Below are 20,153 nucleotides of genomic sequence, written 5' to 3'. Positions count from 1 at the left end.
TCGGCCATTCGAAGAACGTAGGTACATTACCTAGCGCAGCGATAGTTGATAAACTGACCATCACTTTTCCTTAAGCCGTCGCGCCTGTCGAACCTGAACGTCTATTCAGGTTAGTAAAATTTATAATAATTATTTTAAATCGTTTTCATTCTTAATTTACAAAGATTTTATCCATATAATTTGACTCATAATAATAATATGTAGTTAATTTAAAATGTAATCTAAGTAAATGATTTTGTATCGTGAATGTCATTTTTAATTTTTCTTAATATTAATTATTTTCAAATTTCAACATGTTCTTTAAAATTTGAATATTAAATTTATGTCAATAATTATAATTAATAAATCATAATATGGTTTTTTTTTCATTTAACTTACGCTAGCAAGTAGCAATAGAGTATAGACAGTAGTATAATATTATGTATATTGTCAAAGCGTGTGCTTGTGCTGTGTAGCAGTGGCGTGGCGTGAATATAAGCAGTGTAAGCGTTGCTTACACTTTCAGTTGTAAAACGTATGGGTATATTTTTAAATGAAAAATTAAAATTCAATTAAAGCCACGATCGAGTTATAATAATTTAAAATTATAAATTACATTTTGTTGTTACTTGATGGTATTATTTTGAGTATTATTAACTTGCCATTTTTAACGCATATATTAAATTTAAACCCACGCTACGCCACTGATTGGTATATTAAATAATACATAAATGGTTAGTCACCAACCACCGTGTATTGAGTATTATTAATAATTATATTTTTTTTATTTTGTTAGATCAGTGTTTAATTAAATAAGATTGCTTATAGATTATATTTATGGTTATAGATTAAAGTTTAAAATCGATTGAATTATGTCAAATAAAAACCAAAAATCTTTAACACATTTCTTCAAAATAATACCAACAAATGACAATTTGAAATCTTCAGATAATATGGCGAATTCGTCACACGTTAATGAGAAAGAGAAACTATCAACAAATAAAAGATCTGCTTCTCAGCTATCAAAATATGTTTCTACTAATCCTAAAAAAATTCATTTGGATTCTCCAGCACTGATCTCTACGTGTCTCCATTTGATATAAGTTTCTACAAAAATAAAAAACTTGATCAAAACGATATAATAAATGTTTTAAATAACCTCTGGAAACCTGACGTTCAATTTAATTTTCCTTCAAAAACTTATATTTGTGGAAAGGAAAAGAAGGAAAAAAATCTTAAATTTCAATATTCTTGGTTGGTGCGATATTCTTGGTTGGCATACTCGGCAGTAGAAAATGGTGCATTTTGTAAGTTTTGTGTAGCATTTTCCAAAAACGAAGGTGGAACAAATACTCAATTATTAGGAAGCTTGGTACTAAAAAAATTTGATAATTGGAAACATGCAATTGAAAATTTTAATAAACATTCAAAGGACCCCCCCCAGAAAAAATTCAAAAAACCGCCACTGTACGCGATGTATGCCCACCTGATACCTGGAGGCTGCTCATATTATACACCAGCCTGCAAGCGCCAAGGATGACATATTCTGGTTTCCAGATGGGGCTTCTATGATGTCCCCATATATTATTGTGTCTTGTCAGTTGTCAGTGGCGGTAAAATGATTTTGAATAGTGCATGTTAAAAAAATAATTTATGGTTATCAGATATTAAACATTGGAAAAAAGGACATGGGCGGGATCTATAGGGGATAGAGTGTAGAGTGTAGACCCTTGTTTGACAACCTGTACTGTATTTTGTTGTACTTTTATTCTAATAAATAATGCAGAATTGGGGATAGACTTACAATTACAAAAGTGGTGTAGGTTACGCAAAAAATAAAGATACACTTAAAGGTATTTACTATTTATACTGTAATTTATTATGTAGTAGGAAATTTAATCAATATGGTATAATTGTATAAATATTCAAATATGTTTACGCAAAGCAATAACGAAAAGGCATTAAAATTAATTTATAGAGAACAATATAATATCAGAAACATTTCTTCACCAGGATCTTATATTATTCTAAATATTAAGCTCGATATAAAATTCATGATAACCTTCTTCTGTTCACATTTGGTGAATAATTGTAACTTTTTCAATAACTGCAATATTTCAAATTTGAATACTATTTTAAATACTTTTTGGAAAAAAAATAAAGAAAGAAGAATACGTGATCTGAATATTTTCTTTTATTCTTTAAAAAATTATTTTTTTGAACTGGAAAATTAGTTTATATTTGTGACAAAACAAATTTTTCTATTAAAAATCAGGCACATTATAAATTATGAACAATAGATTTTTTTATTTGAATGAAATATTATGATTAAACCACCTTAATTTTCAACCATACCAAAATTGGAAAAATTATATTCTATTAGAATTTGATTACTTTTTTGTGTATTCGAAATACTTTAATATTTTAATCCTCGCTTATTCCGTATTCGAACACGTATTCCGAATAGTGGTGAAATCAAAATAAATGTACCTATTCTTTACAAGACTGCTGACCGCTGACGGACACGCCTTGTACAATAGTCGCTATCGCAGTGGGTAGCCAGGACTATGAAAGGAGGGATGTTTAAGTATAAATTAAACAAAGTTTTTTACAGTTTTCGTATATAAATAATACTTATATTAGAGAAAAAAAGTCAATTTTTTAACACCCGCCTCCCCCCCCCCCGAGGGTGACGGTACAGTAAAAAACACGACGTATGAATCGCGATCACAGAATATTATAATATATAAAAATGCCGCGTATACTGATACCACACTGACACCAAGGTGCCTTGATCCATAGACATATTATTAACTAAGTGATCAATACGCCTTGAACACTGATACGCCCAGTAGTAGCTCTCCCTTAAATAATTCGTAAAGCATATTATGTTGGTAATATTGATAAATGATAACTTATCACGGTAAATACCTCGGTCTTTGATTAAATAATATAATAATATTATATTTTATTATTATTTTTTTCAAATAGGTAAATAATAGTAATACTACTATATTAGCAATTGGCAATTTATTACTATTGTCGATTATTGACTAGGTAAATGTAAATTGTAAGTTTATTTACCTGTTCATACACCACACTTCTGTCGAACAAAACTATTTCTTATTTGATTGTTTGCTTAATTTTCAGTTTGTTCTCAATCGTTTTCGTTTTTTACTTATCAGTGTTTATGTGTATTTTTTAATCAATGGTCAATAAACCGTAAGAAATCTTTAAGGAAATGTGTTTAATATAATTGTAAGTCTTGCACTAACTAGGACCGGATTGTCGACTACCTAATTTGGCTATGTAATAGTCGTTAAAATGAACTCAAAACAGGTTAATTACATTTTTAAACATAACAATGTTATACAATATATTTATAAAAATTAACAGTCCTATCTTTGAATTTCCAACATTGATGGGACTGATAAGCCTAAGAGGATTCTGATGTTAGTAGATATCTGAAATAAAGATTTCGCTGTATTTATTTGTCTTTTAAGGTATTTGTATGAATTTACTGAAAGTCGTATCTTGTTCTGACATTGTTTTTAATTTGACAATAGTAAAATTAATAAATTGAAACCAGTTAAAATAGGTTTAGGAAATAAAGTAAAATAGTATTTACAGTTGTAGTTTATCATATTATTTAAATTCAGTATAATTCTTTTAAAATTATTAATTTATTTTAGTTAGTATAATCTTTCCTACTATCTATTGATTGTAAATATAAGATTATTCATATTTATAGGTATACTAATAATAATAAAAATGAATCATAATATTGATAGATAAAATACATTTTTAATCTATGAAATCTGTACCGATTTATAAATGATTATATTCATAACATTTGTAGGGTTTTTTTTGTTTCGCTAAGTATTATTTTAAATTGGTAGAAAAAATTTTGTTGGCTGGTCTGAAATATAAAAAGTTTATATTATGATATAAGTTGTTAATGATATTTGACGTTAAAATATTTAAAAAAATCTTGATAATTACTATATTAATTTAAGTTTGAATCTTAGTTATTATTTTGTTCGTTGGATAAACAGTTCCAATAAATATTGGTAAACAGTGTTCTTAAATTTAAATCTTAAAATTGCTAGAAAAAAATTTGTATTTTCATACACCGACCACAAGAAAAAAGTATTTCATATATATTATTATATTGCAGGCTATATTTGAAACAATAGTTGATCAATCAGACGCTATTCCATTATGTCCTCGTCTAAATTTATTTCTGAAACCTTTTGCACGGATTTTGATCACTGTTCAATTGGATGGCAAAACCAAAACGACAATTTCCAATTGGCAAATCATGGAGCGCTTAAAAGAATGGATAGATCCAGACAAGTTTTCTCATCTCTGTGTAGCAAAAACAACTTCGGAATTAATAAGGTTAGTAGATATTTTTAAAGAAGAAATTTTCAAAGATCATATTTATAAACAAAATATTTATTATTGATTTGATTAAGGTTCGATGCAGAATTAGCAGACCGTTCACGATTGTCAATAGTATTATCCCGTTTGTGTGATAGACGAATAAAATTTCCTGGATTTTCTTATCTATTGACTGTGCGTGCTATTGAATCTGAACCAGATTTTCCTACTCGCCATAATTGGGATTCATATTTTCGTGATAGTAAAGATATGAACGAATTAAAACCGGGTGAGCGTCCTGATACTTTACACATTGAAAATTTACCTTTGGAGTGGTTAACTGAAGCAGGAGAAAAATATCCTAGTGAAAATATTCTAAAAAAAATATTCAATGGATTTGGTGAAGTAGCTCGTGTTGATTTGCCTGCTGCTGACCCATCAAGAGTTATTCATGGAGTAGGAATCTGTGATGCTTACATACAATTCAGAGACTATTCAGCTTTTGCAAAAGCGATGAATGCATTAAGAGGTAATAAATTGGCTTTAATCACAGATACAAAAGCACTAACAGCTAATATCAAAGTGGACTTTGATAAAACAAAACACATGACATTAAGTGCGATTACAAAAAGACATGAACGCCGTGATCGTTTCCTAATGAGGAAAAAAGTTATTGAAGAAACAGAAAGACTAGAGAAAGCAAAGGAATTAAAAAAACGAGAAGAAGAAAAGTAAGATAATAATACATATTTAAATTTATAAATTAATGATACATATTTAATATGTTTTTTTAAAAATTTATCTTCTAGTAAAAAAAAACTTTTTGAACTGGAAAAAAAAAATGAAAGGCGTAAATTACGAGAAGAAAAACGTAAAGCAAAACGTATTAAGCGTTTAGCTGAACGAGAAGCAGATGTAATGAATCAAAAAATTGCAACTGAAGAAAGACTTCTGTTAAAAACACAAAGAAAACTAGAAGCTATTCACTTACTGGGAGAATTGTTTACACGAATTAAAGTACATTTACAACCTTTTTTAATAGTAATTTTTTGTTTGTTAATTTATAAATTATTTTTGTATTTTAGTCGAAAATTAATCTTAAAAGTAATGAGGAAGAAAAGTCTGAAAAAAATAATGCCAATACAAATGTAAGTTATAGAATAATATAATATTGTTGGTAAATTTTTAACACAAACTTAATTAATTTTTAGAACGTTCAGTGTAGAGATATTGAGTCTACTTTCAGACAAAGAATGATTGAAAAATGGAAACCATCTCAGCATAAAATATTAAAAAGTAAATTTAATTAATAGTATGTTTATGGACTAACAAGTTAGCATTTTGGTTTTACAGTTTATATTTATATCAGGTTGCATCTTTCTTGGTAATCCATTAATGTACAGTGTTAGTAATGTAACAAAAGTTACTTGTTACTGTAACAATGTTACTTTGTTTGTGCATAGCAACATTTCGCTATATCTTTTTTCAAATAGCTTTTTTTTACTTCCCTCGAGGTTAGGTTACGTTAAATTTCAATAAGGTATTTCAAATAATACTTATCTCGAAGTAGTTTTTATCACCCTTCGACTTTGTGGTTATAGCATCTTAACTGTATATAAATATCTATTATGAATCAATATTATTTTAAATTTAACTTGTCACAATTTAGTTTTCAATGTTTTTATAAAATATATATATTTACTTGCACTGTATTTTACTTAATTAACTCATCTTGAAACACAATATTTCTTTATTTTTTGACATCTTTTTCAAAATGTATCCATTATCTCTACTTACTCTTGTTGTCAGTTGACATTCAATAAAAAATAAGAAAAATACCCATGAATTAATTTTTTTTAATGTGAAAATAATGTAGTAACTTTGTTTATTGAAAAGTAAAGTTATTTTATTTGAATAATGAGTAAAGTAACTTAATTACTTTTTAAAAGTAACTTACCCTACACTGCAAATATAACACTATTATAAAAAGTCTAATAAATTAACCTTTTCTAAACTGCTACACTATTTATGCCCTGCAACCCTTGTATGTTATGTAAAATAAAATGTATATATTATATTTTTTAATTTTAATTTTGAGATCTATATGATATAATTAAATTATTTAAGTTTAAAATAATATGATCCAGCGTTTCCTAGAACTGTACGGTTACTGGCTAATTATAATATTATAAAATACAGGAATCTAATAGTATGTCTTGAGCAGTGAAAGAGTTACATTTCTTATTATGTAATTATTAATTTGATAGTATGATCACTTTTTACTAACTTCTTAAATTTTAATTTTAACTGTCTCAAATCAAAATTTATTTTAATATCTTTATGGTTATATTGATATACTTCCCTTGTTCTACTATCTATATTCTATCTGTATTTAAAAATAATGCACAAAAATGCCTCAGTTTTGTTATTTGTTGACAACTTTTCAACAAATCCATAATTAGTAAGAATGAAATTATAACAAGTTGAATTCTTTCAATATTCATATTCATAAACAATTTATTATACTGATAAGTGATACATTTGTGTACAAACTAATTATTATGCAACGCATATACTAAATTATCAAGATATAATTTATGAAATATGCTGACATGATTTTTATTTCAGATTCCTCAAATAATAATGATTCTGAAAATCGCAGTTATAACAACGACCAAAACAATCGTGGCCGAGGCCGAGGAATTTGGAGAGGTAATCGTGGAAAAGGCACACATCAATACATAGGTCGAGGACCATACCTATTGCCACCCATTTTCGATCCAATGCAGTTGATTAATTACGGACACAAGTATCATAAGTACATTCAAAAACTTAATAAAAAAACAGATAATGACAGGAGTCGTAGCCGTAGTCGAAGCCGAAAACGAAGGCGATCATTTTCCAGTAGAAGCTCAAGGAGTTATAGTCGTAGCAGAAGTCGGAGTCGAAATAAAAGTTATAGTAGGTCGAGAAGTAGGAGTTGTACAAAAATAAGCAATTCAAGGAGTAGAAGTCGTTCAAAAAGTAAGAGTCCTAAAAAAACCCACAAAAGTCATTCAGAGAGTAAGAGTCGAAGTAGAAGTATTGATAAGAGTTCAGAGAAAACAATAGAAAACAGGTCTAAACATAAACATAAGAAAAAGAGTAAAAATAAGAAGAGTAAAAAGCCCAAGAAATCTAAGAAATGATATTTTGATTATTGTATTATCAAGAAGGTAAATGCTTCCTTAGATTTTTAGATATTTAATAACCATTCGATCATACTTCTGGTCTTAAAGTAAACACATAAACATATTTTTATTTTATGTTAAAAGTATTTCCTGTGAGTGTCTTGAAGACCGCGCTGCAATTAGGTATCTATCTGCAGAGAATAAGATTTTACATGCCCTATTTTCTAGGCTTGTGTAAAACTGTTTTCCCTATGAATTAAGATGTGACATACCACATTGTACAACACAACTTGAAGCTGATGTTCCTGTTAATAGTTTTTTTGTTTTTGTAATAATATTACTGATATATTTAAAAAAAATTTAAAAGTTAAATTTTGTATTGTATTTATTAAAAAAAAAAAATTAAATATACTTAAATAAATAATATTATGTTTTCATGAATTTACATAAGTAATAATCTAATGAATAAAAATAAATAAATAAATAAATAAAATTAATTGTAGCCGGTGTGCTATGTACAATATTATAGAACATTTAAAACGCACAAAGCACCTTGTTGTACAAAAAAAAAAAAAAAATTACATTGATGTATTTTTGTGTATTGTATATATTTTGTATCTATTAAAAAAAAAAAACGTAAGTAATAAATCATTTTTAGGTAAAAGAAAAAAGTTGAGCGGCTTCATTACATTTTATTATTTTAATATTGTATAATAATAAATAATATAATGCATTTGCTAATGGAATTTTAATTTTTATTCAACCGTTTTCAGTATCGATGACGAATGGTCTAAGACTGTTTACTTTTCAGCGACTCTTCTGCTTGCACGGATTTGATAAACTGCATGGCTCTGCGCCAAGGGAATGGTGGCGACGATTGGCCTGTAAAACATTAACGACTTATGAGCACACCGTATTATAAGAGTTGTCAAGGATGACTTATTTGACACCTCCAGTGTTTATTATTAATTATTTTAGATATTAATTTTTATTCTTTTGTAGTAAAACATGATAATAATACGGCGCTTGGGTAAGTTTTAAAAATGTTGTACGCTTAAAGAATTTCAAAATAGTGATGTGCTGTAGTAGCAAAATATGGGTCACAGTAGAGCACGAAACCTGTCGATTTGGTGCCTATCCTGACATAATAGTCGAGAAGCGCTCGAAAAACTAAAAAAAATTATGAGGAAATACTCATGAAACTTGGCGCGATTCTCGAATTTTATTGATATTGGCGGACTACGGTGTGGAGAATGGAGTTGTTCAAGTGTAGTTTAATAGCTGTATAATATAGCTGCATAGTGATGTGCCGAAGTTCTGGGCACACGCCCTATACCGAACTCTGGTCGAGTGATCGACTTACTTTCCGAAGACCTCCTGTAGTAGGCGTCCAACGATCGGGGGGTCCTCAGGGGCCTCGCCCGTCGCTTGGTTATCGGCGCCGGGCTGGAATGGAGCGGTGGCGCCAACGTGGTCTGGTGACCGCTTCCACCACCATTCTTCGTCACGCACATCATGCCGTACACTCTGATGCCGGGGACGCTGGCGTACGTCGGCTGGTCGTGACTCATCGGGCCCTCTGTACGAAAAAAGACGACTCGACGTGAGTAAGTATAGGTATATTATATCATACAAATCGCGAACGGTTTTAATGGGTATAACAATATATTATTATAGGTAGGTTAGGTACCTCCTAATAGACGGTAATAATAATAGGTATACGAAAAAATAATAAAACCACACTGTAGCGCAAACGGATATAAATCAACTCGTCGTCCTATGGTTGTTGGAATCCCGCACTGTCCAGCGTGATGTGGATTAGGAGCATTCGGTTGGAAAGGTGACGATCAGAAAATGTACAGAAAAGAGATTTTAAAAACGGTTTTTTTGAGTGCCACGACGGACGCGTTTGCGGTGTATTTAAAGTAATTAATACACGTCGCATTTCAATGGAAATCATTTGTGTTTTTTGACTTGACAACCATGCTCACGTCCATTTTTTCCTTTGGTAACGAATTTATTCAAATTCTTACTTTTGGAATTTCTAAGTAAATAAGGCCATATCTTCAATGAATTCGATTTTTATACCATTTATTGAGTGTCATCACTGGAACAAACTTATTTTTTTCCAAATAAAAACCAACCCTTTTACTGTAAATTGCACCTAAGTAAATTAATTTTTTTCAAATCTTGATGCATCTAAATCACAATTCGAACGAGTAATTTCTGGTTTTTTAAAGTGTAGATATATATATATATATATATATATAGATAGCCAGATAGCCGATAGGTACATACAACCTACTAAGTGTAATATACCTTAAAAATATTAAATATATTTCGAAAACTTTTAAAAATCCTAAAATGTCTATGGAATTGGATCAATATTAATTAGGTGCCTAAGTACTTCTATTTGAAAAATATCATCATCGCCCTTATAAAAAAGGTGAAAAAAGTTGGTACAGTCACATATCACTCCTTAAAAATTGTATTAAATATCCAAATATTGGAGAATATGGTCCTTAGGTATGGCCGTATGGTATTTATAAACTCTAAAAATCAGAATTTGAATAAATGTTGGTATTACTTGAGAAATAAATGTGGGTGAGCATATTATGTTTAGTGAATTACCTTGTAGACGTACCACTTATATAATTATATTATTGTTTCTTTTTTTTCGTATACGCAATATTTTGCTTGGTCGAACCGACACGACTGCGCATGGTCTAAAATCTCAATGGTCAATATAATAATATCTATTAATGTTATCATATATCATACCCAGCAGATTGGTGTGCGGACACCTGCAGATGACCAGGTAATGTGACTTGCCGGTGCGGACGTTTTGCAGGGCCAACAGCGACCAGTCCCTCGGCGAACGGCACGTCCTCATTTCGGCCACCGGTTCGCACGTCTTGACCAGCGTGAGGATCTGTAAGGCGCACGCGTAAAAAGCAATGTTTAGTGGATAGTTTTTTTTGTGTTTATTACTATGATTCAATAGATTATATTAACACTGATGATATTATATTATCGTCCGAATAATTAATAATAATTGTTTGGTGACAATAATGAAGTGAACTCAAACCTGCCGGACCAATTAGGTATTTATACACACTCAGTGGCGTCCCTTGAACAAATTCTATGGGTGCAGGAGCGAGCTCGATATATTTAAATTTTATATTGCGCATGGGACATAAAAGCGTACATTTTTATTTCGGTTTTTGGTGCGATGGATGTATACCTAGGTTCGATAACCATGAATTAAAATACCTACATGGGTCATATTCAATAATTTATGTAGGTACCTCTACAAGATTGGAGTCTTACACGCATCTACGTATAGGTACTATGTAGGTACGACTCCTATATACTCCTATAAGACCTATAAGAATTTATTGGGAGTTTATTGTTTTATTTAAATATATTTTGACGTGTGAATATATTTGGCTGAATTCCCCCAGAGAATGCCCCTTACGATAATCTTGTGAGTATTCGTTTTTAACGAAAAAATAATATTATAATATTAAAAACTCGCGTTCGATCAACGTAGTATCAGTTGGTATCCAACTTGTCGCTCGTCGTGTATCCATTATACACGTTATAAATATTGAGCGAGTAGGCACAAATGTACATTATATTATCGATCTTAATGATCTTATAAAAAATATATATAGGTAGTAGGTACCTACGTCTCCACTCGTAATTGTCATCACACATTGTAATGCCTATATATATAACTTAACCTAACCTGGTACATAGATATTATAGATTAGTTTTGATTGCACGAAAACTAATGACGAAAATATGAAAAATATCGTAACAGTTTTCCGAGCAGTTTTCGTACCTGACATTTACCATGATTCAAAGACTATGCGCATATATGTACCTATTATTATATTAACCGACCATATTTTTGGAAAGATTATGAATACCTACCTACTTTCCGGAGGTGACTGCCGAAAATTCGAACATAATATAAGTTGTATACAACATGAAATACCTACCTTATGATTGTGGTTAAGGGTTAACGTTTCCGAAATAACATTACATGACTTTGTATATAGTTTGTTGAGTAGGTATATATTTAATATTTATGACATCGATAAATGTAGGTACCTACTTTTATTCGCTTTCGTAGGTTTTGAGTACCCATCTATTATTAATGCGCGAATAACCTAACCTGTGCCATTCGAACAAAGAAAACTTTTTCTTTTTGAATTATAGAATTAAGTAGGTAGGTGTTTATAAATGTAGAAACTAACATATTATATAGATGAAAGTATGAAACATTAAAATATAATATAATACGTCAGTATCCAGAACCACATCAAACGACGATACCTATATTACTGGTAAAAAGTTACACCGTAGTTTTTTTTTTTATTAACAGATACATAAGTACTCGAAATTAGACATTTAGCTGTCGGTAAAAACATTTTAGTAAGCGTATTTCGTATATGACATATATCGTAAGCATTCCAATGGGGTGCATCGTATGAACTCATTAAGCTGCGACAAACGTTTAAAAATGTAGTTTTGACCAAAAAAAATTGTACCTATACAGAATATTATGTTCATTGGCAATAAATATTTTAAAAACTTTTGATGAAAATAATTGTATACAAAATTATATAGGTAGCTATAGTGTAAAAGTCACCAGGTAAGTTAGGTTAGGAGAATGTTGGCAAAATTCAGCATAGGTATATTATGTAAACTGAGTATAGGGACCTATAGTGAGTAGGTATGCATATTTACTATTTACTTTTTGGAGAGTCTTCATTTGAGGGAAGGAGGTATCGATCCTACTCTTGGCTTTTTTATTTATTTGGTTAGGGTACCCACACAGAATTTAGCTATAATAATAACTCATAAGGAACCTTGGATTAAAATTCCGATTTTTTTTTTTAATCAAATGAAAGATCTGAATTGTTATTTATATTTAATTTTATCAACTTTAAATGTCTATAAATTATATCTATAAATAGCTCGAAAATAAAATGAATAGAAAATGCTAATACGCAAACGTTTGATGAGAAAGACAAACATAACATTGTAAAATCAATACCAATATTCATCACTCCGCTCCAAATTTAAAACAACTCAACCTATATTTTGGGGCGTATATGTCTAATCTTTATATTTTATTCATACTTAAGTCGCAATTGACTAAAGACATGCCACAAATCTGGAGTTTTACATATACCGCGGCTACACATAAATGCAATGTACACCTACCTACGCCTTTATTCGATGTGGTTTTTTCTGTAGGTATATTCGTATTTGGCTTAAAAGGTTTTGTGGCTATCGTTATTCAACTTCCAATCATTTCGCGTAAAAAAAAAAATTAACGATTCGTTTTTGTCTACGAGGCGGCACTACAGTTTAAACTGTATAATATACTATATTAAAATACTGCCATGATATGTTTTTGTTTTTAACGCATAATATTATAATCCGCATAGATAATTTAGTGAAAATAATAAAAACCCCAATGTAATTCGACATGTATGAATGAACTTAACTACCAGAAAATAAGCTGTTATACGAAAAAGTGTATTTTTCGATGTTATTATATAGAGATTATATTCAAATTACTATACTGATAAACGGCATACATAATCACCAACATTACTAACGTGCATTGATTTTTTTTTTTAAGTGTAGGTACGATAAATGTGAAAAAACAAAGTTCCGTATACCAAGCCTGTCTATAGCAGGTAGGTACTTATTATACATTTATACTACTAATACTACAAAGATATATTTTTTTCGATGTCGAATTAGGATTTGTGAATTATATTATTGAGCCCAGTTATTTTATTATTATTTAAATTGCCATAATCATGGTAAGCGATTATTTCATGTTCGATTTTTAAATTGAATTTGTCACGGTTCTCTCGTCGCTGACCAGACTATTTTCAGTTGAAGGTATATTTTACACCGAGTTTTTATGCCCATTTGTTTGGTTTTAAGGAATTTGTCATCTATAGGTACAATTTTAAAACTGACATAATTTCAAGTCGCATATTAAAGGTTCACAATATTATGATTAATCCTATTTGTGTAGGTATGAAGTTTAAAAACATGTATCACTTGTTATCATCTTTTCTATAAATATTTGAAAAAAATATTAAACGTATAAATCTGTAAAAATTAAAACCCCATTTATTGAATTAAAAAATTATGATAATAGTAGAAAATTTATACATTTACTATTTCATAAAATCATAACGATGATTATGGATGTGCTTAATACAGGACTGTTACTACTTACTATATATATATAATGGTATAATAAATTGGAATCTCTCAAACTTATTCATAGGTATTCCACAAACATGTAGTATTAAAGGTGTTAAAAGTTCTGGCAAATGGTGATAACTATTATTCCTAATCCATTATATTATCCTATAGCTTGAAATCAATTAATTTCCACTTTAAATTAATAACTGTAATAGGATTGTACTAAGTTGATTTCTTTTTACCTAACTACTTTACTCTACATCTTTGTTCAAGTGCAGGTTGTAGGTATATAAAGTGTATTTAAGATGACGTCATTAAGTTAAATGTATATATATATAATGATAAGTTATTTTTTATCCCAATCATATGATGGCTATCAGATTGTTGGAATTTAAATTACCCGTTGGTAAGTGAACTTGTTTATGCGTTGAAATTCTAATCACATTACACATCGAATGGGTAGCAAAAATAAAAATACATGTTTGCAGACATTGTTGTTAAAAAGCATTGTGATGTTTCCATAGTGGTTTTATTTTCTCCATTTTAAATGTATTATTGTATTCTAATAATACTAAAGCATATTATGCAAATGTAGTGTCTTATATAAAGTTATATTGTAAATTATTTTTTAAATATAAATTATATATTATACTTTTTTATACAAAGTAACATCAAAACATTCAAAACTCAACAAATTTAAAAACGGTTACATCGTTGGCTTAATACGATTAAGTCACGAAAGTAACTCGGAAACAATGATATAAATTTCAGAACAAATTATGCTTGAACTATATAGGAAGACATTTTTTCCACCTAATTTACAGTAATCTGTATAAATATAATAATACAATAATTTGACATTACAGCATTAACGGATTTTTAAATATTTTGACACATCCCAATTTCATTAAAAATGGATTAATAAAAACTGAGTTTTTTTTTTATAATGTACAAACTTCTATACCTAGTTATTATTACCTACTATTCTTGTCATATTGTAAGCAATACTATTGAATAATGACTGTATAACTGTTTTCAGTGACTTGTGAGTACTTAATATTACAATATTACTGTCGTATAATTTTGTGTACCTATTATTTACTTATATAGGTTACGAGTTTATGATTGTTGACTCATGATTTATTATAACAGTGCGGTGTAGGGTACCTAAACAGTAGTTAAATGTACCTATAGACTGGTATAACCTATACCTACCGCTAAAATGGTTAAATATCCACAATTAAATATTAATAATGATATTAGGTACTACATCTAAAAACAGAACGATTTTGAAGAAAAAAAAAATGGATTAATCGAAATTCGTAAATAAATATATAATACCTATACTATATGGGTAATAGGTATAGGTATGTAGGTACTGAAAATATCATGTTTTCAACGGCGTGCTTACGTTTTGTCGATGGTTTTTCACGGCTAGATTACAATCGGCTATACTAAAACACATAGGTATTACCTACCTATAATGTATGTATTGTGCATGTGTATACAGGTGTGTATGTTTTCCGGAGACACGTGAACAAAAGGCATTTCGTGTACTTGAGCGTGTAACCGTTTGTTGCGGGTGAGTAAAAGTTCTAGTCGAATGGTCGTGTTAATAACGACCGACGTGTCTGGGTCGAGGCGACGCCGCCGCCGCGCGTTGCGGATGTTACCGTTTTCACCTTTTTGGCGGCAATATAATATATATATATTATATATATTATATCTATATATATATGACAAGATTTATAGTCTCGGGTCCCTAACGCTGGCTTGTGAGCATGGCGCTCAATATAATATATATATGTATATTGTATACACATAATAATAATAATAATAATAATAAATAAATAAATAAATAAATAATAATAATAACGCGTACACGACTATTCGTGACGACCCGTGCGGGGCGGCACCGAGCGTTTACGTGTATTATTGCATGTGCTTTTATGTATATATGGTGGCATGGTGCGCATATCTAAAGTGGTCTTCTATATTATACGCTCCTCCGATCGCCACTGAAAGACTATTTAATAATAATGCACAGGGTATTATACCTAATATATACTGCAGCTGCGGCGGACTAAATAAAAGTATATAATATAGTTTAATATAATAATATACCTATACAGGGTGTAACAGATAGATAGACCTCACTCTTGGAATAACTTTTGTTCTAATCGATATTTAAAATTTTTATTTTTTATGTATAATTTAATAGTCTGCATTTGCGCTACACGTCATATATAGGTAGTATACAAAAAAATTATTTTTATTTTTGAACACTGAAAATAAAAGAATTTAAATTTGATTTAGATTGTTTTGGATATATTCAAAACGGCCAATTTGTAAATCTGATTATTAGAACAATTTTGATAGTAAAAACATTTATCTAAGTAGTTTATTTTTTAGAATTTATAAAAATATCAATATTTTTTTGATTAAATGAATTTGGAATATAATAACTTTTTTTTAAAATATTTTTGCTGGGAATTTGCTGACATGCGTATATTTCTTAAATATTATTTACTAATCATATAATTTTAACAATTTTTGTCATACGTTTAAGTAGCATCATTTTCTGCGTCAAGTATTTCTGTTACACCTTGTATACCGGGTTGAGGTTATGGTCACTTGTTTAGGTTCGACCGACGATACGATAAAAAAGCGGGCCTAGGCGATCGGTCTCCACACCACACGTGGTCGCGCCCGAGCATTAGCAATATTCAAACGGTCGCGGGGGCGGAGGGAGTGTGCGAAATAAGTGGGTCGCGGCCCGGCGACAGAAAAAAACGGTACTCTCGCGGCTTTTTTTTTCGCGTATTTTTTTCTTATATTTTTTTTTACCTCGCCCTACACGCACGAGACCGAAATCGCACGATTTCACGACATTTTCCGCACCGTACCCGATGCGTGTTCCGGCTATAATATCGTTCACGTCGTCTAGTAATGTATAATAATAATAATATGGCGAAGCGGCGGCGGCGGCGGCGAGTATTATATTATACGCGTACGCGTAGATACCTATATTACGCGAAACTATATTTTTTTAATGCTGTGACTGCTGCTGCTTTCAAAGTTTATTATAATAATAAATTCATGTTTTTTATTACGTAGATAGGTACCTATATAATAGGTATGGTCTGTAAGCGGTGGAAAGTTTCTATATTTTGTATTTATTTGTTTTTTTTTTGTTTTAACGGGTAAAAATATGTATTGTGTACTATAATTATTTTAGTGTAATAATAATGCGTACGTGTATACGTAATATAGAAAAATTATTAACACGATAGGTTTGGAATGTATATATATATATATATATATATATATAGGTACCTGTGGCTGTCTACAAAGAGGAGCTTGAAAAAAAAACGCCGTTTTAGGTAACACTGCAGTTTAATATAACAGATGTTTGTCAAATTACAATGATAATTTTACCTCTGAAAAAGTTGCATTAATATATTGATCATTAGGCTAGGACAATGAAAATTATAGATGGTAAGATGATTATTGTAATCTGTACATTTCTTATTACCTAAGTTAGTCTAAATAAATGTTTAATATTCATTGATTCATTAATTCATTGATTGTTGAAAAAATTAAAAAGTACCTACGTAACTTTAAGTTGTTGACATTGTTTTAAATGAACACTGCAACCTACGTCTGTACCGTTTTACTGTAGTGTACATATTGTGTGAAATGTGAATATTGAATTATGTATGTAGAAACAAACAATGATATTTCCAAAAAGTACAGTAATTCAGTAGTGCGAATAGTTAAAAAAAAAACAATAATAAAACGATATTTTTAATACCTATTTGTTTTGTCTGGACGGTTTGAATGTAGGCACTAGGCACTAGGCAATAGGTACCTAACCTATTATACTTATAATACTTATTGTTATTCAATGCACATGCCACATAATATGCGTGCACTAAAAAAAAAAATATTAAATATTCAAATTTGTTTTGTTACCACGCATCTTCTTATTTTGGAAATCGAACAAATTATTTAATAATATTCGCTTGTTTGTTTTTTATAATACATTCAAAATGTGTAAATGATAAGTTGGTCAAGACTCAGCAAATTTAATGACATGCCTGCCAACGCATCATTTGTAATTGAAATAATATAAAGTCATAACCATGTTTTCAACTATACCTATATAACATTATTATTGACATGATACACGGTACGATGGTACGGTACACTATAGGCTCGTAATAAAATTTCGAAGTATTTTTTTATTTTATTTGTTTTTGTTCTCATCGTCTCATCATATAATTCATTTTCGTACCCCTTAGCCGATGTGCATATTTGACCAGTCTCGTGAGATGTAGTATATATGTAGGTCATATATTATATATTTTTAAATACTGCAAGTAATAAATAATATTTTTTAAGTACACGAAATTATTGTCATATATACGTTTTTATTATTATTATTATTATCTTAAAAATAAGTCTGCATAATAAAACCACGAATGTAAGAGAATTTGACGTATGTTGCGGACACGTAAGATTCATTTTAGGTTTTAACTGAAAGCTTTTGTCTGGTTTGAATAGGTAATTATAATATGTGTACCTATGCATATATTAAATTATAATGTTATTATAATATTATAATATTATTATATTATACGTATACAAAATCGTTTTAAAGGAATGGGTAACATTAAAATTCTGAAGTTTAAACAATAATCAATTCAAATACCTATTCAATCCAATACATATCGTCCATTATGAACATTTGGTTTACAAAAAAAGATCAATACAGTACGCCTCTGTCCATTGTATATAATTGTTTTCATTTTTAATTTGTTTTAAATATACCTATATATGTATACGCTGTATCCGTATTAAACATAATATTATTGTACTTACAATGTACATGTGCAAATAACTGGGACGATGTAATGAGAATATAATTTATTGCTAAATGCTAATGAATGATAAAAGTTTTATATTGTCTTAGTAGCCGCAAGAGAATTGTTTTTTCTCCTACGCCACAATTATTCTTATAGCCGTATAATAGGTATACCTATAGCCAAATTAATACTTCATCACTGTCCAGTGTCCACTAATCGTAATAGGTAGAGACGGTATTAAAATTATTGTCTAATAATTGATATCGTTACAATTACATAGGTAGGTATGAATGATACCGAAATTATGCAATTTATTTTCACTCACTTTGCCGTTCGGGTCGGTAGACAGTTCTGTAGTGTGTAGGTCATCAGCGTTCAACGATGCCGAACACGGCTCTTTGTACCTGGACGGACAGGCGCATAGTGGCTGCGTGTAGTTGAGTCTTACATATACAGCATTACACACCTGTATGATAAAACGTATTCATTGATCACTTGTTGACTACATTGTACAAATATGAATATTATGGTCCATTAAAAACTTTAAAATTTTAAATACATTGAAACCAACGTTGAGCTAAATAAACACTAAATATCTGCACTTGTCATGACCAGTATACTTAAATTGCTTTTTTACCCTTTGTTAAAAGAAAATCGCAGACACAGATAGAGGTGGTAAGTATTACGTGTTGCATTGTTTGAATTATAATATTAATTTTTAAATAATTATGCAAAAAGAAATATTGATTAATTATAATATATTATATATTTATATGTGTTAAATTTGTATATATAAGTAGAATAAAATAATATACCTATAATTGTACTAGTGTTCTCCCGCCATTAGCGATATTTATCTTTTTAAATCTATTTAAAAAGTCTTATAAAAATCATCTTATAAAAAAGTGATGATACATAAGTTTTGTTATACACTTATACATATTACATTTATATACCTACATATATTTTTAAATTAACTAAAGCTTATAAAAAAGTTGTCTTAATGTCGATTAGGAATTTATCGGATATATTGACATTGAACGACTAACCAGTATAAGTACACGACACCAAAATTATTTAGTCGATAGATCCCAGATTTCGATTTAAATAATGTATATATATTTTTTTAAATAATTGAAACTCAAGTATTTTTTATTTGGAAAATAATAACTATTTAAATACCTATTATAATAAAATTGTAATTTTTAACTAAAAATTTAGATTAAAATTATTCTATTAAAAACTTCAAATTTCAAATACAAAAACTTCTATACCTGTTGAACTGCACACTCGGGTAGTAGATATATGTGTTGATTATGTGGATAATAATGGTATTTTGTTGGTTTTAATCCTTGGTTAGGTGCTGCTGATTTATTCGTTTCCTGTTAGAACAAAACATTTAAATAATTAAATATATTTAAAAATAAATAACATCACTAAAAAGTCTATAATTATTGTTACGGTAAAACATTTTCGTAGGACAATTTAACAGGCAGTATTTAATATA

The 20,153-nt window shown here is 29.4% G+C and overlaps 2 protein-coding genes across 5 annotated transcripts in view; one reads left to right on the top strand and one right to left on the bottom strand.

Moving 5' to 3' along the window:
• The first annotated feature begins 65 nt into the window (after positions 1–65).
• Positions 66–7,876, top strand: LOC100166625 (A-kinase anchor protein 17A). Of its 3 annotated transcripts, XM_029487795.1 has the most exons (8): positions 3,032–3,049; positions 3,130–3,318; positions 4,157–4,380; positions 4,458–5,093; positions 5,172–5,379; positions 5,448–5,510; positions 5,574–5,658; positions 6,991–7,876. In XM_029487795.1, the coding sequence occupies exons 2-8, from the start codon at positions 3,304–3,306 to the stop codon at positions 7,548–7,550; spliced, it is 1,791 nt and encodes a 596-aa protein (XP_029343655.1). In that variant the 5' UTR covers positions 3,032–3,049; positions 3,130–3,303; the 3' UTR covers positions 7,551–7,876. The 3 variants fall into 3 exon arrangements, with proteins under 3 accessions (XP_016657376.1, XP_029343655.1, XP_029343656.1); XM_016801887.2 differs by lacking the exons at positions 3,032–3,049; positions 3,130–3,318 and adding an exon at positions 66–109; XM_029487796.1 differs by lacking the exons at positions 3,032–3,049; positions 3,130–3,318 and adding an exon at positions 3,391–3,482.
• Positions 7,877–8,094: 218 nt separating this feature from the next.
• LOC100573121 overlaps positions 8,095–20,153 on the bottom strand; it is a 36,910-nt gene continuing 24,851 nt past the window's right edge. For both annotated transcript variants that reach the window (XM_003242325.4, XM_016801888.2), the window contains 5 exons: positions 19,921–20,028; positions 18,972–19,112; positions 10,314–10,464; positions 8,896–9,111; positions 8,095–8,414 (listed from right to left, as the gene is read on the bottom strand). In XM_003242325.4, coding sequence (XP_003242373.1) covers positions 8,323–8,414; positions 8,896–9,111; positions 10,314–10,464; positions 18,972–19,112; positions 19,921–20,028 — 708 coding nt within the window. In that variant the 3' untranslated portion in view covers positions 8,095–8,322. The remainder of the gene's footprint in view (positions 8,415–8,895; positions 9,112–10,313; positions 10,465–18,971; positions 19,113–19,920; positions 20,029–20,153) is intronic.

The sequence above is a fragment of the Acyrthosiphon pisum genome, chromosome A1, assembly GCF_005508785.2.
Source record: "Acyrthosiphon pisum isolate AL4f chromosome A1, pea_aphid_22Mar2018_4r6ur, whole genome shotgun sequence".
NCBI classification, from domain to species: Eukaryota; Metazoa; Arthropoda; class Insecta; order Hemiptera; family Aphididae; genus Acyrthosiphon; species Acyrthosiphon pisum.
This window is presented reverse-complemented; position numbering and strand designations above follow the sequence as displayed.

Coding starts and splice junctions, on each gene's coding strand:
- LOC100166625 (XM_029487795.1), top strand. Junction 5,511..5,573: donor AAAATAATGCCAATACAAAT/GTAAGTTATAGA, acceptor ATTAATTTTTAG/AACGTTCAGTGTAGAGATAT. Junction 5,659..6,990: donor TCAGCATAAAATATTAAAAA/GTAAATTTAATT, acceptor TTTTTATTTCAG/ATTCCTCAAATAATAATGAT.